Source organism: Ixodes scapularis, unplaced genomic scaffold (assembly GCF_016920785.2).
Source record: "Ixodes scapularis isolate PalLabHiFi unplaced genomic scaffold, ASM1692078v2 PGA_scaffold1__304_contigs__length_218370807, whole genome shotgun sequence".
Lineage (NCBI taxonomy): Eukaryota > Metazoa > Arthropoda > Arachnida > Ixodida > Ixodidae > Ixodes > Ixodes scapularis.
In genome coordinates, this window is record NW_024609846.1 from 146950593 (window position 1) to 146973286 (window position 22694).

Below are 22694 nucleotides of genomic sequence, written 5' to 3' on the forward strand. Positions count from 1 at the left end.
AGCAAAAGCGCTGTGTGCGTCGAAATTACCGCACCCCTCGAGGCATGTAGCGTCGGGCGTCCCCCACCTACGCCTCCGGCCGTCCGCGTCTGCTGCGAAAGATGCCAGCTCCCGGTTTGGGAGGTGTGACGTGCCTAACCGCCTTTGTTCGCGTATCGATGTAATGGTTTGTAACGCTTGTTACTGATCGGACGCGTTAAAGAGGCATCGCTTTGGGTGGAGAACGCTCCCATTGCGGATGGCGGTTGCATGTACTGGGTTTGGAAATTATTCCCGCATTGCATTTTGTCCGGGAGGAGACTAGCGTCTCGGTTTGACCGTATGCTAGCTCCCAGTTGGCCTTGCTTGAGCTGTCGGCGCGGTTTTGAGCGTCGTTAGTTGACAGCGTTTTAAGGTACGGATGCGCTCTTGTGGTTCCGACCAAGATCGCTTTGAACGAGTACCTTGTGGCCAGAGGCTGCATTTAGGGGCTAAGCCCACTAAATCGTGCCGGATACGCGATGTCCGGTGCGTGGACATCGGAATCCCGAAAACCACAGAGTTTCCGTTTTCACTTTATCAGTGGCTGTGCGTGTGTAATGCTCCGTGGAGTCCAGTCTGACGCGATGGGCATGACCCGTGCGTTTCTGGTTGTAGAGTCGTGAGGTTGATCCCGTTTGATTATGCGCACAGTTGGTTCCGGATCCTCACACCGCCATATCGATGGTTGAGCCTCGAGGCGGGAGTTACTCTTTATTTCGTTTTCTCCGTCTCCGGAGGAGCGGCGGCCAGCGCGCGCTTTGCGCTGCCGCCGGATACGGCTCTCGGCCGCGGTTGGGTTCGCGTTGGGACGCGAGGGCGTAGAGAGCGTAATTGGTCGTGCAGAGACCTGGGTTAGAGATCAATTATAAATTTAGGGGAGAAAAGACAGCTAGGTGAGGAAAGAGCTGGGCTCGTGCAGTCAAAAGCTGCACGAGGGGAGTGGCGGTCTTGCGATGATGTGACGAGTTGTTCATAGTTTTATCCTGTACAGATGCGCGGTTGGCCCGGGAAAACGTACGGTTCACGTCGGCGGGTACGTGCCCGGGAAGCCTAGAAATTATGGCAGCGGCATGGCCGTCGGCGGCCTATAACTGTTGTGCGTTGGGTCAGCCCGTCGCTGTACTAACTGCAGCCTTTGCATGAATGGGTAGCGGGTGTTGGAATGCGGCGGTAAATGCTGTAGACACTTCGACGCTGCGGAAACTGTTTATGCAGAGCAAATATAGTTTATTAGCTCGTCCATCTCCAAGACTGGCCGGTTAGATAATTTGGCATTTTGGTATCGCGCTCGTTGCGCGGAAGTTGAGAGGTGCGTGTGTGGGATACTTACATTGTTCGAATCCTGCCTGTCCTCACAGTCGCAAGAAGACTTTTCAGTCATGCGGCGTGTTGACTTGGCTGGGGGCGAGCTTTGTGCGTAACCTACTGCGTTTGTGTGTGGACACGTTGCTCGATTCGAGAACGTTGAAGAGTCGCGAGACGCGTTGACGGCGTACCTTTATTGCTCGATCCCGGCCGGCCTTGACATCAGCTGGAAGACTTTTTAGTTATGCGGTGTCGGTGTTTGGCCGGGGGAGAACTCTAACGTGCGTCGATGCGCTTATCGCGGTTGTCGAGCCCGTGCGGGGTTCGGTGCGGACCGCCGTTACGCGCTCGTCGCTCCTGTTGGGTGGCCACCTCCGAGCGGTGAAGCGGTAACGTCTGGTAGATGCCCAGACGTTACGGACATAGCTTTGTAAATAGGCTGTCCAATAGGATCTGCTGTTCGCACGAACCAGGTACTGTTCCCTTTGTACTGGTGTAAGCGGCCGGTACCACGGAACAACGGCCTCTTAGTAAGGTGATTACCCCCTCTGATGATGGCGTGCTGCGTAGCTTGGCTGTAGCGTGTTTGTAGCTCGGGTAGCGTGAACGCCGAGTGCATGAGTGCCCGTCATGGGTTGTTGGCAGCGTGTTCCTTCCGAGTCGCACCTCGCGAACGGGACTGGATTTGTGACCGTTTCTGTTTTACGGGAGGTTATTGTTAGTTCTTGAGGTTTTGTGCGTTCTTCGCGAGTGTGTTTGAGATTAATATTGTTGTCAGAGGTGTGCGGTTCTGACGCTCTGTTAGATTGCTTACTGTTTTAAAAGAATGCGGTTGAGTTTGATAGGAGCAAATGTTGTATAGTGGGCGTATGTACGATTTGAGTATACAATGAGTGCTCAGGCTTTTAGTTTAGGAATAGATTTCCTCTTATGTACCTCTTGAACGTGTAGCGTGACGTTCTTGATGATTGCCTGCCTGTTGGTATTGAAATGAAGAGTTTTGTTTTTATTTCGTGGCATGTCCAACGATCGAAAGATTTTGGTTTCGTCGCGCTGTCTGATATAGCGTGCCGGTATTCGTTTTTGCGCGATTCGCTGTCTGCTACATTAGGGACGGAAGCGAACTTTAAGAGCCGGCGTGTTGTGTGTGCCTGAGTGCCCGTCCGTGTTGTGAGCTGTGGTGCTCCGGACCAGTTCGTCGACCGTGCTCCGTCGGTCACGAGCTTCCCAGTGAATCAACGTTCACCGCTGACCTGCTTGGTTTGATGCCATCATCATCATCGAGGGTGCTCGTTGTCATCGGCGACACTACGCTGAACGAACTCCCTGCCCAGGGTCCTGGGGACCACGCAACCTCAAGCCCCCCGGGGTCCGAGCCTTGAGGGAGGGGAGGTGTGGGGACCCTCTCCCTGGCTCCTCCGCGCTCCGTGACCTTGCCGGTCCCTGCCGCCGCCTTTCTGTCGGGCGCTCCTTCGTTCCCTGTGACCTTCCCGTTTCCAGTCGCCGGCCTGTCGCGGAAAGTCCGAGCTCTCCGGGAGGAACGGGGCAAGCACCCCCTCACCCAGCGCTGACGTCGGAGGGTCGGCTCGCAGCAAGGTTCCCGATTGGACGGTCGGCGGGACAAGGACTTGGGAAGGTCTTAAGAGGGGGACGGAGACAAAGGAAGGAAGCTTGGGCTTGGGCGGCCGACTTCGAAAGGGACCGGTCACGGAGGCGAGCTCGGACGGCGCTGGACGCTGGCGCAGGGAGTGCGGGCACTACGTCGAGTGGCGGACTCGACAAACGGACCGGACAGCGACCCCGGACGACGACGTCCCCATGACGCGGTGGGGACGACCACCGCTGGGACTCAGAGAAGCTGCTGTGGCAGCGGACTCTCCCCCGGCCTCGCTGATGACCGTCCCCCGATCCCGAAACCCCCCAAGGCAATGAGTGAGTGAATAAACCCTTTTGCCGAGAGCGAAGTATTGCAGTGTCATATTCATCCGGAGACAGGGTTTGTGGGAATCGGAGTAGAAGATGCCCGCATAAACTGGCGCCGCAACGTGGGGCCTGATTTTTGATCAGGCAGGCATTTCGATTCTTAACCTGTTTCCGGTTGAATTGGGGCACTGTTTCGCGCTCTTTTTGGGGGTCATCTTTGTCGCGGGAGCGCCGCACGAAGTTTCGTTGCGGGAGCGCCGCACGGAGGCCCAGACCTTATTGCCTGTCTGACTAGGAGGCGCGGATTTTGACCGCTGTTTTAAGGGATTAACCCTTTTCCCCAGCCTGTCAGTAATTCGCCTATCCCCGTTACGAGAAGCGCCATGAGTATTTGCTGTTCAGCGCCCGGTTAGATGCTGGCAGGTTGATCCTGCTGAGCAAAAGCGCTGTGTGCGTCGAAATTACCGCACCCCTCGAGGCATGTAGCGTCGGGCGTCCCCCACCTACGCCTCCGGCCGTCCGCGTCTGCTGCGAAAGATGCCAGCTCCCGGTTTGGGAGGTGTGACGTGCCTAACCGCCTTTGTTCGCGTATCGATGTAATGGTTTGTAACGCTTGTTACTGATCGGACGCGTTAAAGAGGCATCGCTTTGGGTGGAGAACGCTCCCATTGCGGATGGCGGTTGCATGTACTGGGTTTGGAAATTATTCCCGCATTGCATTTTGTCCGGGAGGAGACTAGCGTCTCGGTTTGAATCATGCAAGAGGAGAAAATCCGCGAGCCTACGCTTTAGCGTTACTGCTGATCTATCAAAAACCTACTCTATCAAGGATTCTTTGTTTATGAAAAATTATTTTGTTTTGTTTTATATGTAGGGAATTTAAACCGAGTTATCAGTTGGGATGTTCGTTTTTTGAACACTGTAGAGAGATACAAAATAAAGTAAATTGGCTTACGCACATCATCAAACAACTCTTCGAAATCTTGAATTTTAATGTCGCTTATGGTTTCAGTTCCATTTGAGCTTGCAATCTGTAAGAGAAATAACAGAATTCATGAGACAATGGGGCATAACAGTAGGCGTTCTAAAAAAGCCTTACATTTGCTACTTCTATTTCCACCTTCAAAATTTCAACAGCAATATCAAAGGCTTCCACGACACTCAAGAACGGGCGGAGCGTCGTCATACAGAGCATCAAATAGCGTGCGTAAGAGGTCAGTTTTGTAAACTCGACATCTTTGCAATCCGAATCCATTTGTGCAATCCGTATGAATGGGTAGTTTTTGTGCTCTAGCTGTAACAAAAAAAAAAAAGTTGTTAGTTGAGTTTGAAATTCTTTGAATCTGAAACCATTGCAAATGTGAAATTAGCATACCAAAGTCGCTAATTGCGCCTCATGTTAGAGACTACAGGCTACAAGTTTTACGCATAGTATGTTCTCCTTGCGCCAGTGGCCTAAGAATTCCGTGGCGATATATATAGGGTGGGCAAAATAATAAGTATAGCTACGTTCCTTGCGCCCCATTTGCGCCTGCGAGCTAGAATACCCGTGCTTCATAATCCTGGCTATGTCATCCGCAACATCGCGGAATAAAATATTGTGTAAGACTTCCTCCGACGGCCCTCATCAATGCAGAGAAAAAGCTATATTTTGGAAAATTCTACCTTACCGGGAGAAACGGAACACTGTAGAAAATGAATCAAAGCAGTTCCGCGGTGTACACTGCAACGTTTAAAAGCTTTTCTTTTCCGCGTCGTCTATTTTATTTTTACTGAAGCTCCGTGATGCAACTTTGCCTGCAGCTTGTACCCCTCCCCCCCCCCCCCCCCCCCCCCCTACAAATAAAAAGGGAACGAGTAGAGCTTCGTCTGTTTGGATGACAGACTCGATGTCACTGATCATGATCTCTCAGAGCAGACAAACTACTTTACGTTTCTAATTTTGTTTTGTTTCTTTGGATTAATCCTTTTGGTCGAAATTTCGTCTGGCTAAATGGAGCGTTTTTGCTCCTTAACGCCGATCCTCAGAGGCGATATTTATCACTTTAGCGGATTGTTTGTGCTTTCTTAATAGCCGCCGTTATAACAATTATGGAGTAACTTTTCTCCATCTGGGAATAAATAGCGTCGTTATTGGTAGGTAACCTTTTAATTAAGGAGTAACTTTCGTGTCTTTTTTTTTTGTGGATGCATTTTTGGCAGGTCATAGTATAAACTAAAGGTTGAAGGGAGAGTGAAAAGGAAGTAAAGAGGGAGTGACTTTAATAAGACGCACAGTGTGACATGGAAAATGTGTTTTCTTTCTTTCGGAGTGAATTTGTTTTGTTAATTTGTTATCTAAAAAGGAGGCAAAGAATTTGCCGCAAAGCATGTCTGCATCATCCAGAAAGAAACGTTGTGCGACTTTTCGTAATAGTCGTCTTCGCTTAAAGTTGCACTGCGCGAAATATTGAAGCCAGACCTTATTAAAAAATTCTGCTTGTGGGGTTACAAACCAGTGAAAGATACCATCAGAGCCTTCCGAAAGTCTGTACAGGCCGACATCGCTTTTTTGGTCTGTGAAGCAAATTTCAGCCTCAGTCTATAGAAAAGACCACACCACTTACGCTCTGCAAGTATATTTATTTTGTAGCTCCAAGCTACATATATGTGTCAATTGGAGCAAATGTATATAAATAAAACCGAGAAGATACTTCAATATATAAAAATATAACATTCATTTGCCGTACTCATGACGAGTACACGGGTTGAGATGCCTGTAACAGGTGGGCAGTAAACATAATTATGTAGACTGTGCATTTCTAACAACCGTCCTCTTAAGTATGAAGAAATCCCGCTTATTAGTTAAGGTGAGTTTTGTTAGAAAAGTTGCTCTTTCCAAAGTTGCGCCGGCATTGTTTTTTTTTTTTTTTTTTTTTTAACTTTCAATGTTGGTGTCGGCGCTTTGGGGGGAGCATGTGCGGACGCATCGCGGCCGAGGTGGGAGAGTTTCCCCAACACCTCCTAGAAGAGAAGGCCGTAGCGCTCTACTCGTGACGTCGCGAGGGAAGGCCATCGGAGACGCGCGGCGAAGCGAAGGCAACGCGCGTGGATCGATCGTCGTAACGTGCTTTTAGTCACGTACGCGTGTCTTATTAGCTAAATTGAAAGCTGCGCATAGCAAGGGGTCTTCAAGATATTTTATTACACGGGCAAAATATTATACCGCTAAATAATTGGTATGAAATGGTACGAGGTAGGCGTATGAGAGAAAACATCGAGTCACGCAATTATTGCTGTAGGAATGCATATTTCATACAGAAATACTTCGACAAAATGTCGAGACACGCAGTGATTGGACACAGCAAAATAGATCACAGTTAAAAATCAGGTAGACGTAGTTGATGCGGACACGGCTCGACTGGTGTCACGGTCACGTAAGCGATGTTATCGCGTGCAGTCACCGAATTCTCGCATCATACCCCGGCCACATGGCAAAAGTAATGTAATTTCGATCGAATGAAAATATGGGGCCGACAAGTCAGTTTGCGACGCTTATTTAATCACTCAAAACAGCGAGCTGGTTAAATCCCGTAATATTTAATCAAGATATATTAACTTTTTCATGTGGCAGGGGTACTAAACTTACTATTTACAGTCAACTAATTTAATTCTCCCTATGGGCTCGAGGTGCCTAAGAACGAAATATAACCTATTCTGTATACAATATTACTATTACCTTAATACAGTAAAGATTCTAGTATAAACGCAGTAAAGGCAGCAAAATAACATTAGTATAAACAAACACATAAGCACAAGCAACGCACTTTCAATAATCACACAAACTTGTTATTTACCTTTTAGTAAAAACTAGAATATTACCACGCATAATTATAAATGTCGACACAATAGCAAACGGATAATGACGAAGAACAAAACTCCATTCTATCACAATATTAAAAAAAAATATCGACTGCAGCACTTTAGTTGCGTCTTACATGACCAAGAAAGCCAGTAAATAGGTTGTTCCTCACCTGTCGATCGTATCCATACGTCCCACACGATCCATCACGAAAAAAATTTAACACGAACTACAAGAAGTCTCTCTCTGTCAAGAGAGGTCATCGGCAAGTGTCATTGTTGACTAGTTGCCACACACGTCAGTCAAACCGTAGCAGGACTTGAACTTGAACTTGAACTTGAACTTTATTGCAGCAACATTATGCCGAGGACACCGGACAAAAAGCTAACAGAAGCTAGCTTGACTGGGTCCGGTGCCCTTGCATGTACAGGGAACACAATCATATTTAAACAATCCTAAATATTTCTTACAATATTCAAATCAAACAATTTAAAATGTTCCAATAAAAATTTTAAAATCACCGACATTAGAGAACATTTTTTTTCTTAATTTAACAAGACAAAAAAGTACGCAATGTTTTCTTAGTTATACAATGAATATCGATGCGGTTGATTACAATGTTGTTAAGCAATGTAGGTAGATTATGAGCAAGCGACTGCAGTGCATAATTTGTACGGAAATGGGGAACCTTCCAGAATTCTCTACGACGAACATCGAAGACTGATTCACGCTCAGTCAGGTTTGCTAGCTGTGACAAAAAAGCAATAAACTCCAAAGTTGAAAAAGCGTAAGAAAATAGCAAACGATAGTCATAAATAAAAGAAACTTTCATGATATTGTAGCTCAAATATAATGGTTCAGCATGTGTGTCGTACGGAACATTAGCAATGAAACGAATAATTTTTTTCTGAAGAGTTATTAGTTTGTTGACGTTACTTTTGGTCGTTGTGCCCCAAACTAAATGGCAGTAGTTGATTTGTGAGCCGAACAGAGCATGATAAATTTGAATCTTAACTTTTGTAGGCAAAAGAGAGCGACAGTGACCGATGATGCCAGCTACCTTTGCCAGTTTGTGAGTTAGAAATTCTATATGATGATCCCATTGCATAAACTCTGAAAAATTTCGCGAATCCACGTAAATGCCGTAGTATCAAGCGAACACACAGACACACACACAAAAAATCTACCCGAGACTGCGGTGACGACGAAAAAAAAAAAAGCGATGGGTAGGACAAAACCACACACACACACACACGAGAGCAGCACCAGCAGTGTGAGACGAGAGGCTTAACATTGTCGACCCATCTCTTCCTCGTGTGCGCTTTCTCCCAGCGGTGATGAATGGATCTTTTTTTGGTTCCTTTCCCTTCTGAAATGTCTCGCGTACCTTTGCATGCAGTCAGCAGCTCACACGCAACGTAAATTTACCAGAATCAGAGCCCGTAGGAGGGAAGATGTCGCATCGGAAATTCGAAGCCGGTTCATTCGAAAAGTGTGGGGAGCTGCGGGACCGCGCTTAGTCCCGCGGTTACGGGGATAATCAAAAATATAAATTTGGTAGTTTAAACCATGGTAACGGGTTGTATATTACGTTTATATTATATATATAATAAATTGTACAAGACTGCGCTTTTAAAACGTGTATTAATATTGGATAAACGCGCACGAACATTAATGCGCCGATATGCGTCGACAGCGGCATTTTCTCACGTAGTTGCGCCATGGCCTTCCTTCCTCCGCCATTGTGACGTGCCCACTCGGAGCGCCACGGCCTTCTCTTCTAGGTGGTGTTGGTTTCCCCCGCGGTCGTTAAGAAACGTCTCGGGTTTCGAGAGGCGGTGCGGGGAGAACTCGTGTTTGGAGCTGCTTGCGCTTTTAACCGAGTGTGCCTGTATATAGAGGGTTTCGCCGCTTAGTATCAAATTGTCGCTTTTCACCCGATGTAATAATTTAGCTGTTGGTGCCAGTCAGTCTTCGTAAAACGCAGGGGTTGACTATGGAAAGAATTTGAATTTGGCGGTTGGAGCGCCAGGCTGACAGCTCGCCGACCATTGGAGAACAGTGTACAACGTGGGAGTGGTGAAATTTGAAGGGATTGGTCGGTCCCTGAGGGGAAAGGAGGCCCCTACGAGTCTACAAAAGGATCCCCGAGAGGATTCTGGAGGATTGGCTTCGATTTGATTTTGGGAGACTGGGAATAAAAGTACGGGGTTTAATTTTGGGATTTTAAGTCACTGTTAAAATGTTTTGTTACATAATAAATGTGGCCACACTGGCCACTGTAAAGCCAACCAACGTCGCAATGTGTCCAGCGGGATCGAACAGCTTTTAGTGTTATTTTTATTATCAACTTCCCGGGAGCTGTCATCAGGCGAACACCGTCATCGGTCGTCGCCATCCGGACCAGGACGCGCCCATCCCCATACCACGAGGCCCCAAAGGAAGTTGACTCGTCCCATTAGCGAGACCGTGCAAATGATGACTATCAGCTGAGGTAGAAAACAAAAGTTGTACTGGTGAGGACTTCTTTCTTCAAAACTGGTAGCTTAGTGTTAAGGCAACGCATTTTGCATGAATGAGCACAGTAGCACGAAATACAGAAATGTAGGCTGTGGTGACCTGTAGGTGCTGTTCCCATCAGAATCAATTTCCAATCGAACAGACACTGCACTGATATTCTCGCAGACATGATGAAAATCAACTTGAAGCACTCTAGTTCGAAGTTTGGTCCGCTCTGGTCAGTAATGAACAGCACCCGCTAGTAGCCGAATACGTTCCTAGGACACAAACAGCTCCCGTCATAGAGAATAGCTCTGTTTTCTCTTGTGTGGTAGATAATGTCATTTATTCTGTTGTGCCAGTTGCTAACGTGTTCTAGGTGAGTATAGCTCAAAATTATCCACAAAAATTTATTAACTGAATTTAGAAGTATATGCATTCATCCTAAAAAAAAGTCATTACTGTTAGCACGCTGATAGATTTCAAAGCACTTTAAATGACACATGCAAAGGGAAAAAAAGCAAATTTTTGAACAGCCTAGATGGAAAAAGAGTGTCATAAAAGAAAAAACGAATTTACAACGAAGGAAAAAAGAAACGTTTATAGCTGTATTTACGGCGCAAAACGAATTTGCAGTTGGCGCCCGCGCGAGCAGCCAGCGCTGGTCACGTGGCAGGCACGTGCGCCGCCGCGCTGCGCCACCACCGCCACGCCGCCAACGCCGCCGCCGAAGCAGAACACTCCGACGCGAACCGGCGTCATTTTCTTACCGGAGCACAGGCCTGTCGCGTGCTGCTTGCACTCTATCAGGAGCTTTCTTTGGGCTCTAAAGGTTACTTATTAATATTCTTTATTTGTTGCACTTCAAACGAAGATGAATAAGTTACTTTTAGAGACCGAAGGAAGCTTCCGAAAGAGCGCGAGCTTCACGTGATAAATAGCGGCCACTCACGTGGCCACTTTTCCGCGGACGCTCATAAATTTCTTTCTTGTTCGTTGTAAATTAATTTTATTCCTTCCATTTCCCGTCCAGGCTGTTCAAGAAAATGTATTTTGTCTTTGCATGTGTCTGATGTTCCTTTCAAATTTGGTTGCACATGTATAGTCCTTTGCTGGTTTGTTGCGGCATGTACCACTTGTGTTCGTGTGATTTGTATTGCATATTTTCTTTACCTATCTTTACCACGTTCTCACCCGTGACACAGCCATTCTTAATTCAATGGTGTAGCCAGGAGTTTTATTTGGTGTTTGCGTGTGTGGAGGGTTGGGGAGGCAGGGGGGGGGGGGGGGGGTTGAGCGGTGGCGTCTGATGGAGCCGGGCGTAAAGGCGCCATGCCTATCGAGGGATCGCCTACATTTAGGGCGGGAGGAGGAAGGGGGTTCCCTCCTTTTGTCACCGTTGTTTTGTCGCGTTCGACGTTGAAATCCGAAATCAGGATCTCACAAGGTTGTGTCTTTTCGCAGAGTAAGAGCGGATCAGGCATTTACTAGCTTCCCCGGCCAAACACCTTGTTTGATTCCCAATCTCGTCACCTCAAGATTGAAAATATAAATGTCGGAGTTAATTATTCTGGCACACCGCAAACACCGATACATGTGTCTGGCTTAACTTAAGAACTTAATCAGCTTATTCCCTAATATGCTGCATATTAGGGAATAAGCTGATTAAGTTATTTTCTGTATCGGGAATAGCAATTATTTTGTCGTCATCATACCATTTATTGCGTTTGTGATCACATGTGTCTGAAAGTCTGATCATTCAGTAGGCGGTGTTAGGTGGTCCGTGTTTGCATTATTCGAAGTTAATTAAATATGTCTATATGTACTATCTGCATCAACTTCTAAGGGTTATTTAGTCGGCAGTCCTGGATGTTTACTGAAGACCATCACTACAAGCAGTTTGTGCTGTTTTCTCAGTCATCTCATCTCATGGTAGGTAAGAGGGCACAAGTATTCTGCAGGTAAGAGCAGTCTGCTGTTTTATTTTGATTTTCTCTTCGCATTTGGGCACTTGACTTGTTTCTTAATATTTTTTTTGTATGTTCGTTGCTTGCGTATTTCCGAGAGGAAATTGACGGTATACCTAGAGGAAATAAATTGGAGTAAAAAGACGCACGCAAGCACCGTGTGAGTCACACGGTGCTTGCGTGTGTCTTTTCTCGTGTGTGTTTGTTTGTTTGTTTTCTTTTTTCCGCATTTTAGTTTTTTTTTTTGGCTTTTTTTTATGTATAAATAAAAAACGCACACGATTTTATACTGAAAAATTACTTCGGCCAAAATATTTTCAAATTTTCCAAAGTTCAGCATTCGGCAGTAAGGTTTGGAAATAAATTGAATAGTTTCCTTAACACTTGTGAAGTGCATCACTATAGGTTTTTCATAGTGTTTTAATCCGACTTTTTATAATTCGTGTTTCGTGAATGCCTTCCAACTTCTAACGCTTTCTTCGATTTCAGCGAGCTCAGAGAAATTACGAACGACACTGAATATACTTGTAAGTTGTCACGAGTTTATTTTAGTGCGGTGGCTGCAATGTACTTGGGAGTTGTGACATAATTTTTTTTGTACAAAACTATACTGTTTTTGACTTTTTATTTCAATGGCCGTGTGTAAAGCCAACCGCTGCAATATACGAAGGGAGTTCGGCGATGCTTGAAATGTCTTAACCTAAAAAGAAATAAACACAAATAGATTGCAATCTTGAAATGAGCATAGTAAAACCCATCTACAGTTGCACAGCTGACTGTTCTTTTTTTAGGTCTAAGCATATTACCCGCGTCAATCGCCGAGCATACTCCATAGATTGCAGCGATTTGCGCCCTCATATTCTTTGCGGGAAAGTTAACGCTCCAAACTTCTTAATGACATTATCCCCAGAAAAAAAGAAAACCAGACTATATAACAAGTGGTCTTAACGCCGAAAGCTGTTGACGTGCACCTAAATGGTGGCATTTGCTCTTACCCCTAAAAGGAGGTAAATATATGCTGAAAACATATAGTCTTACTCCCAAAAGTAGGCAAAAACAGCCCCTTGTGGCACATATATTTTTGCCCCACAAGGGCCTCAATTAATTTTCTTAAGGAAGGAAAGTTACCCCCTAAGCCTGGGTTCAAAGTTGCACCCAATTGCAGGGAGTAATGTTATCTTCTTAAAAGGACCATGAAGACGATTTTGAAGTTTTTTTTTTGTAGAGAAAAGGTTGTTTTTTTATTCTCCAAGTACATTGCAATATGCTTAATATTTTTATACAGTTCCATAAAGCTTATTATTTCGTATAGCGAATATCAACGAAATCGAAACTGATGTTCGTCTTTCCTGTCATACGAATTCTCTTAAAATAGAGGTAATTAATGTATCATTTCCCGTCGGCTTAGATAGAATCTAGTTTTCATAAGCGAATATGGTGCCGTGAGCTATAGCGACGCTTTGTGGTTCGAAAGCGTTTTACCACGGAGCGATCACGAGCAACCAGAAAATTCGCGCTTTGTATTCCGCTTGCCGACCTCTCCCTGAATAGGTTACAACGCTTCACACCAAGCACGAATGAAGCTGTGACTCGCGGCCGTTTGACGACACAACGCGGTCAAACTTAGTGAAACGCAACTGTGTGTATAGACCTTATTTGTTTGACCACATCATTTATTGCCAATCGTGTTAGGAGAGGCGCTATCGCATTACGGAGAAAAATAATAGTTGTGTGACGCTGTTGCGTACTAAGTGAAAGAGGACACCGTGACAAGTTTAACCCGAACGCCATCAAATTTGCTAGCCCAAGACATGACACATGTATGCCTGGTCCTGCTCGAGTAGTTTCGGCGTAAAAGTGAAAAGTCTTGAGATCGCGCAGGGGCACTTACAGATGTCGTCGTTCCCGCATATTCGCGCACAACACTTGAGTATACGACAGGCTCAAAAATGACTCGCAGGATAGATCGCGGCGTGCTAGGCGAGATCGGAAAGAAGCTTTTTGACGTGGACCCGGACGAGTGTCCGAAACTGCCGTACGTCAGCCTGGAACAAATTTTGCACTTATATTCACGCATGAAACGAAGAATCATGTGACAAAACGGAGAGAACCCCAATGATGCGCCATTTCTTGTATTTGTCATGAGAAAATAAAAAAATTAATGTTATTGGCACACTGAACGCTTTTTAAGTTAGTACCTACCCAATATTCACGAGTAAAAAGTGCTCTGCTATTTTAGTCCATGCGTCACCGGACTGAAAATGTATTTTATAGCTATTGCAGAAAAGCGTTCTGATGAAATGTATGGTTTTCTTTGCTATTGAGTTTAGAAACGAAGTATTACAACTTTCGATTAAAACCAAAGACGAACGTACTCCGTTCATTTTACCAATCGTCTGACCAGCCTCAATTGATGTCAAGGTACACGTGACTGGAAAGGTGGATATCTTCCGCAGTCTGGGGTCTCGTTGTCATGTGTCCCGGTGTGATTTTTACTGTACATGTTGAATGAAATTGTGCGGCGCGCAAGCACAACATGGGGCTAAAATTTCGTCAACAATGCCTGGAAGACGCCCGACATCTATTTGGATGGTCAAACTGAACTTCCAGATAGTCTTCATGGTCCCTTTAAACAGGAGTCCACAGTGACAAGTCGGGTGCATTTTTAGGAGGTGAGTCCTACACCTATTTTTGTTTTAGAATCTGTGGAGGTGTTGCGGGACTGCGGGAACCATCTATATACAAAAAACGTCCGTAGAGTTTGCGCCGTTTCGCAAACTCCGCACCCTCTGCGAGATTTAGAGTTCAACACAGAAAATTACACTAGGCGTAGTGGAGCGGAAACAATGTTTTAGGAAGCCTGAACTCCCTGTTAGCCCCTAGGTGTCGGGAAAAACTAAATGTATATTACATAACATAAAATGAGAGAAACAACGCAAACAATACCACAGGTTTCATGCGCAGGAGAAGTCTGTCGTTGTAAATGTATATACGGGAGACATTTCTTTATGACTTCGCCAGCCTGTTCTTGGCCTAGGCGTTAATCCGCCAGTTTTCCACAGAAAATAGCCAATGATTCACGAGGTGGCTTATCTAACTCTAAAACGTTTTTTTAACTTAATTTCAGTTTGCATCATATATTTTTGTGAAGTCGCAAAAGCATGCCACTCGCGTGGTCTCGCGTGAGAGGTAACTTCCATGTGGGAACATAAACGTTGTTAAAGAAACTACAAGAGTCGCGGATGGTATGAAAGACGGTAGCGCTATAGCGACAACTACGAAACTATATGACGAAAAAAAGTGTAATGTTCAACGTACTCCAATAGTTTACGAACACCGCGTGGTATCCGGGAAGAGAATGATGGCCTTGCCCTTTTAGTCTCTTCGTGATTTGTTTCTACTTTTTTAACACTGCGAATATTAAATAACGCATACGACAGATGCCCCAACACAACTACATTACAACATTATACCATGTCTTGCTAACTTACTTGGAGACGATACACAGAAGGAAAAGACGATTTCTTCACCACAGCATAATTTAATAAGGGTTTAAGTCCTGTCTCTTGAAGCAATTGTCCAAGGCTCTTTTTTGCTTTGTCGACCTCGGCGCGTTTTCGTGGCCAGTTACTAATTCCATGCTCCATAAGAGTCCTTTTAATATCAAGTTTCCAAATATAATCCGCCGTATCTGGAAGGGTTATTGTAGCCTTTGTTTCATTAAGGAAGCTTTCTTAACTCACACAGTTCAATGTGCATATAACGTTTTGAACATTCATAAAAATATTAACAGGCCGTTTCTTTTTCTACTACAATTGCAGCATTTGGTGTTGTATTCACCAAACCAACCCCCCCCCTCCCTTTAATAAAAAATAACTTCAAACAATGCAAAAGCTTTGCTCACCACGTAGGCAAGCCTTGTAGGCCAAGCTGACCTTCTGAGGGACCATCTGGTACGGCAGAGTCTTGTGAGTGAGAGTTAGAGGTATGTAGCTTATCCGTGATAGGGCAGCTGCAAAACAGGCGAACACGTGAATGGGCGATTAAAAAGGCCGCAATAATACCTTTCCACGACTATTGTCAGATAAATACGATTCATATTTATGTACTTTTATTCCCACGGCTCCTGCTGTGGGGGCGTGCGTGCTTTTGATTATACACAAGTTTTGATGCACCATATGGCTATTCTATTCTACTCGCACGGTAAAGCAAGCTATTCTACCCGCCTGACAATATATAGGGTGATCCCGATGATGGTGTGGCACTTTAAATGAATTGCGTTCATAGGCCTCGTAATGTGTCGCCTTACAATTTAGCATATAGGCACCCGAAGGGTGCGTGTGTTGATATTTAAAGGCATACAAATACGTGTGAGTCTCAGGTATAAGCAAAAAAAGAAAAAAACACTTAAACTGGTATGCTCGGGAGAAGAGCGTGTTGGTTTAAGTCATGGATGAAGAAAGAATAAAACAATTAAAACAGGGACAACACAACCACATCTTTCATGTGGTTGTGTTGTCCCTGTTGTGTTGAAAGATGTGGTTGTGTTGTCCCTGTTTTAACTGTTTTATTATTTCTTCATCCATGAATTAAACTGGTGCCATGCTTATTTTTTTGTTTTTGCGAAATATTCAAATTGCAGTCAGGACCAGTGTGGTGTTTCTTACGACTGAAGGATCATTGGAAGAAAAAGGATGTACCAAGTCATTTGGTAATTTCACGCAGACAGGGCTTACCAATAAAAAAAAAGGCCGCTTTTTTTCTTACTTATGCTATCTCATGCTTACATGTTTTTACCAAAGCGTTTAAAACTTTAATATACCAATGCAATACATTCCATCGCAATCCGCTAAACATGTTATTCAGTCTGTTCAGAGGACCATCATGGTCACGGTGAGAACACATGATAGTTAAAATTTAGAAGCTAATTTTGTTGGCCAATGACGCTGATTCAGCAGCCTCACTTGAAAGGAGATTGAATGTCAAGTCTTTAAACGTGCACGTCAGCTGTAGGGACAACCCTAAATGACCTGGTTTTGTTTGGTTCACAAGCATGGCCAAAAGCAGGCTTTCCAAAAGTGAAAATGGGCCTTGTAAAACTATGCTTTACCAGAAATCATGGTCAGTTCAGAAATAAGTGTCAGCCACGTTCGCTGTATCCTAAGTGACAGCGACAATGAGTAAAACGGAAACCCATGCGCCGTTGAATGCGTGGTAACCACTGCCAAACCAAGCCAGGCTAAAAAAAAAATACAGTATTTAAGTTAAGTTTCCTGCAGAACACGGAGACAGCCAGTCACGGCCAATAATAAGAGAATCTCTGCAAATGACAAAGCTCAGAATACGATCAGACGAGATAAACATACGCCGAACTCGCTGCTCTCGTTGAGCTGATTCTCGGCAAAATACATTTGGATTTAGTGCAGGGTTTTCTACTGAGCAAGGGATGAAAATTGCATCCTCGTAACAGTCCGCATACTGTTGTGTTGGGCGAGCCAGTCTATTCTCCCGGGCGTTGGCTGTTTCGGATGCAACCACCACAACTTTCTCCCTCCTCCGCTTCCGGGGCGCGTCACCGGAAGCGTGCCAGAAAACTTTCTCCTTCATGCACGAGGGTAACTGCACGTAATGAGCGAACGAACGAAGCGAAAGAGCACGACAGGAACAGCGCACCGTGTCGCGACCTCATACAACCAGTTCCCTCCAGTCCAGTCCAGTCCAAACCAGTCCAAACTAGTCCAAACGAAAGGCGGATGCGTGCACCTGGGCAATAAATGCTAAAGTATTTAAAAAAAAGAAAAAAAGAAGAGCTATGAGTGCAGAGAACATGAGAATGACGTGCAGGTCACTGGTTCATTGTTACTGAGCACATTTCATTTCGCAGAGCTTGTAAACCAGTGCCCGAAATCCTAGCCCAAAGCGATAAAAATGGGAAATGATACCCTCAAACGCAAGCTCTCGTGACGAGAAGGGCTGCGCCTAAAAGGAATATTTTTTGTTTTAACATCACTTTTGGCATCGGTGAGGTTCATGGAGCTTCGTAACTATGCATTTCTGACGTTCTTGCGTTACCATATGTATGAAGGTTTCTAAAAAATAAAAAAACGGGGTCTGGCAAAAAGCGCCGCACCCCCTACTGTGTCATGGTGTGAGCATAAACCAACATGGCGGCGCCCATGGCACATACCGGACACTGGTCTAGAGTATGCTCAGCTTCGTTATTTGGTCGAAGACTTTTAATGTTTGCCGTTATAGGCTCTATTCGTGTTCTGCAGGAAAGTCACCTCGCAGGCGTTTTGAGAGTGTATCTGGAGTCGAGAAGCCGAACACCAGATTGGTCGGCCACGTCGCTAGCCACATACTTCCTTCGTCTACTCCTTGTGTTGGCTGGCGGCAGGGTGGTATGCAAGGCACTATTTACACTTGGAATCGTGGTCAATGTCTGCACTCTAAATCCGAACCGCAACTGACGCTACAATTCGGTCGGGCCCATCAAACAGCACCTAACCTGCATCATCACGGCGTTCAACGCCTTTGTGTATTTTTTTCGCCTTTGGGGTTTGGTCACAGCAAAACAGCTGTGACCGAAACCACAGCTGTGGTGTTGGACATCATTGGAGGCGTTTCCCATCTCACTTCTGGCTTCAGGTCTGGTGGCATCATGTCACCTCCAGAAGCTTCCTACCTTATATCATAGGTGAACTGTGGAGTCGCAATTTTTGTATTCAGGAGCACCTCTTCTTAATTAGAAGCATCCTCCAAGTGTCTTGATTGTGAAGGATATATGAAACTAGCATCATTGAATGAGACATCTCAGTAATTCATGCGCGCAGAATCTAAATATATCAAAGCGCACCGCAGACTTTTTGTGAATAAGGAATTGGTGGAGAACAGACATCAGTTCTTAATTTGGAGAGATATTTAACGAATTATCCGAATTATGAAAACGGTAAAGGATCCTAAATCACGCTTTAATAAAAGACAAGAAATCTGCTTTATATGGAAATACAGGATGAGTCAGAAGAATCAATGGCTGTTTGAAGGTCCGCTTAAATAGGTTTCTGAACGTATCGAGCTAAGGAGTTTTGACAGAGGTGGCCGAAGAACGTGCGTTAGGTGTACAATAAATTCACCGAACAAATTACTTCAGTAAAAAGTTAGAAATTGAAAACTTTAAATTCCTACCTAAGGCGGCCGTCTGCTAATAAAAAAAACATCTGATTGGCGCGGCAGCACGTAAGTTCTTAGGCGGCCATGACGGGCGCTTCATTCAACCTCGAAAATAGCAGACAGCATTTCTGAGGCAGAATCGATGCGATTTTCTTTTTCCATGATTATTGTAATATATTAATGAAACATAAAAAAAAAATTAAGGTAAAACCAGACGTCACCTCCCTTTTTTTGACAATTAGTTTCGGTTACATGTCGTCGTCTGCTTTGAACTCTGTGCTTACTACCGCGTCTTTTTTCTTATATGCTACTTCTATCCATGCTGTTTTGGGGTCCAGTCATGTTCATGGTGCGCTTAGCTCCCAACGAGCTATAGTCGGTTGCAAGCTAAGAAAATGCCGGAAATGCCTCTCAGAGGAAAATGTAATCCTACGCCGAGAAACGCCAGCCAATTGTTTTCATGACGTCACGATTCCGTGGACCAATCGCGATCCTTCTGACAAAAAAAAAAAAAGCTCAACATGGCTGCTGGCCTCAGCAACGCGACGCTAGTTTGTCATGACAATTATTCTGCTCTTTTGCACCGTGTTTTACGTGCCCGAGGTTATGCCACGAAATTTAATGGTATCGGCTTGCGTTTGCAGCAGTTTTTGCGCGACAACGTGAGAATCCAGTGACGCTATCGCCGACGAAAATTTCGAAGCGGGCGCGAGGCTTAGCACTGCTGAGAGGTATGTTAGACGGTATGTTAGACAGTATCTTGGACAGAAAATGAATTGGGAAGACAGTACATTGGACATGACTTTCTTTCTTTACTAAACAGCTATTTCGTTGACATAAACGTATTCTAACTTATTTAAATGTCCTGAATGAATTAAATAAATATTGTAGTAGTTTAAGACACGTTTCCTGGAGGCAGAAAAAGCAACGTTGCTAGCGAACTACTTTCTCGACGGCGGAGGCACTTCAGATGGGCGCAATGAGCTTCTGGGTGGAGCTAAAAGATTGTTCTCAGGTTGCATCCGACTATAGTTAAGGTTACTCTCTGATGCGGGGAGACCAAGCTGACGGAAGTGGTCCGACGACGTTTTCGGGCGGAGTTTCGGCAGCAACCTCCGGGCTCTCCAACCTTTCAAAACAAGTCACCGACCAAATTGGTGTCATCACCGAAGCTGGCGCTGAAAAATGCAGTACTCGGAGCCTTCACGGCCGATCCCCACCTGTCAACGTGGAGAGCACTCCTGACATCTGTCAACTGCTGCGCCAATCACACGCCTTTGATAAGCACATAACCGCTGTGGGTAGGGATTTCAAGTTTTTGATTTCTAGCGTTTTACTCAGATAAGTTATTTCAGTGATAATTTTATACCCTTAATGCCCATTTGTCAGCCACCTCTGTGGAAACTATTTGCTTGATACATTTAGGAATACATTTATGCCGTCCCTTCAAACAGCAAATAAATCCCTTTGACTCACCTTGTATATTCCTCCAATGTCTTCTATTCACAGCTTTGGACGTCGATAACTTTCTGATGAGCTAGAAATCGCAGTATTGCTTACCCTCAGTTAAAAAGAACAGTAAAGTTTTCGCATTTCGTAATTTTCTGATAATTGTTCATTAAGGCAGATAACGCGTATTTTGTAATTACACGTAAAACGTTCTTTGGCTACTGAAGTCCAAAAGTGAAGCCCGGATAAATGTGTGACCGCGAGGCTCCACGCTGATTGGGTTTGAGCGGGGGAGAAGGGGCATGGCAGTCAGAAAACGTTTGTGCATGGCGGGAATTTACCCAAGACCATTTAGATTGTGAAACGATTACCTTTCCAGAGTTTCACGACACATCGCCGTGAGTTGGGGTGCTATTTGGGGGGAACGCCTTGCAAACCATTCGTTCTGAGTCCGGCAGATGGTAATTTAACACCCGGTCACAGTTTTTCTTTTTGTTTTTGTTTTTTGTTAACTCGGGTTTGCGCCGGTATTTCCATTCCAGGAATTGCTATTGAGTGTACATGCCATGCGTTATGCCAGTCGACAAACTAACCGGTGAAGAGCGCCGAAAGCGAAGACGCCGGACGTTCTCGTGCAACACAATTTCCCAGCAATTCGCTATGCATTTTCTTATTCGTGAAAATATCAATAACTGTACAGGAATATTCTCACCGTGTAGATCGAGCTGAAGCTGCGTCTCAGGATTTTCAATTAGCCCGAGAGTTTTCTTCATTCTTACCCAACCATAACACATAGTATGGTAGAAATCGTGACATGAACCAACGACCTCACTTCTTGAAAATAGAAGCATGTTAGCTGAAATTAAAGTTTGGTTGGGTCAAGCATTTGCGTGTGCATACCGGTGTTGTCATGTGTACGTATCTCCGCTTGTACGCGCGCGTAAAGGGGTACGGGTATATCAGTATTTAAGATATCCGTGCGGCTGTATATGATTTGATTTCATCTTATTTTTATATGCATGGTGATTTATCATACTAAAAACAACATAAATGAACATTTCACGGAGTATAAAAAATTTCCTCTGGGTAACAGTGTCGTCCAGAGGGCACGTCAAAGAACAAATAAAAACTGATAATTAGAAATGTTATCCTAATCTCCCCTATTTAACGTTTAACGTATTCGCCTCATCTAACACATTCCAGTTGTAGAGTTGTTTCCTGTTGTCTAAACATGCTATCACAAGCGTTATTATTCAGAAAACGAAATCCTACTACGCGGTCTTCAATGGATGGCTGGGTGGTCGGGAGTCTGCCATACAAAACAAATGATATAAATCGCCCGAAGCTTGGCACCTGAGAACAGGTCGGAGTGTTGCGCACCTTTCCTACGACAACGTGACCCTTGTTTTCGCTAAAGTCCCTTCATAGTTCTTTTACAAGTAACGCAAACCAATAGAAATAACAAAGCACATTCTGCTGGAACAAAATGACGGAATTCAGTTCAAACCCCTACTGTGCGCCGCCATTCGCTTCCTAAAACCTGCCCTGTCACGCAGTCGGCGCTTCAAAGGATGTCGCTACCGGTAGGAAGCTCTTATCTAGAGACTTACGTTTTGACGGCGTTTTGAGATTGCCCGACACCTCCTAGATAACAAAGCCGTAGTCCTGTATAAGATGGCGTCACCAGCGAAGTCCAACGCTGGCCAAAGACTGGACAGGACGATTTCGTCAGCGTTCGGCTCAAACTTGATTCGAAGCTGAGCACTGGCGCAGCACTCGTTTCCAATCTGTGTCGAAGTTCGGCCTTCACCTGTGACGAAAAAATGTTAGCACTACGGCCTTGTCTTCTAGGCGGTGTTCGATCGGCTCGCGATGACTGGCCTCCCGTCCCCGCTGCGGAGGCTGAGATCACTCTCTCACGTCTATATTTAGTATTTTTGTCCTCGCCAATTAAATTCGCCAACAGCCCGGATCAGTGTTTAGTTATTTGTATCCGAATTATTACACTTTCGGCATTCTTTAATGACTGGCAACACTTCTCAAATTGTCACATGCCAGCTCAAATGGATGTTTCGACAGTTAATTAGTGAAGTTTAGGTACTTCACGTGCTAGTTATCACTCGCGACCTGTTGGTTGCCTTAAGCCTAAGGATTTTTGTTTTGTTTTCGGTGCTTATTTTCTAATAAGGTTTAGTCAATGGTAAAATTAGTAAAACAATTGCCATTATCAGTATGGGATCCCGATCATCAAAGTCTGACCGCAACATTGGAAGCCATTCAAGACTGAGCACACAGCTTCATCCTGACTAATTGTCCTCGTACGGCTAGTGCAGATGACGTGAAAGCTACCTTATCTTATCTTGCTCGGGATGATCTCACGTTTGACTCGACACTTCCAGACACCTGATACTTCATTACGTTTATTTGGTGTTGGTTAGGCCATGACTTGATTTTGCGTCGGTTGTGTGGAACTTTATATCACATAGCGACTGCAGGCGCATTGAAATTGTACAAAAGCG

General features: G+C 44.9%; 1 protein-coding gene across 1 annotated transcript in view; it reads right to left on the reverse strand.

Annotated features, from left to right (window-relative positions):
• LOC121835974 (neprilysin-1-like) overlaps positions 1-22694 on the reverse strand; it is a 118778-nt gene that overhangs the window by 91522 nt on the left and 4562 nt on the right. Inside the window, exons 3-7 of the mRNA XM_042290560.1 lie at positions 20888-21031; positions 15461-15568; positions 15048-15247; positions 4349-4543; positions 4209-4280 (exon numbers count right to left, since the gene is read on the reverse strand). Of these exons, the coding sequence (XP_042146494.1) occupies positions 4209-4280; positions 4349-4543; positions 15048-15247; positions 15461-15568; positions 20888-21031 (719 nt within the window). The remainder of the gene's footprint in view (positions 1-4208; positions 4281-4348; positions 4544-15047; positions 15248-15460; positions 15569-20887; positions 21032-22694) is intronic.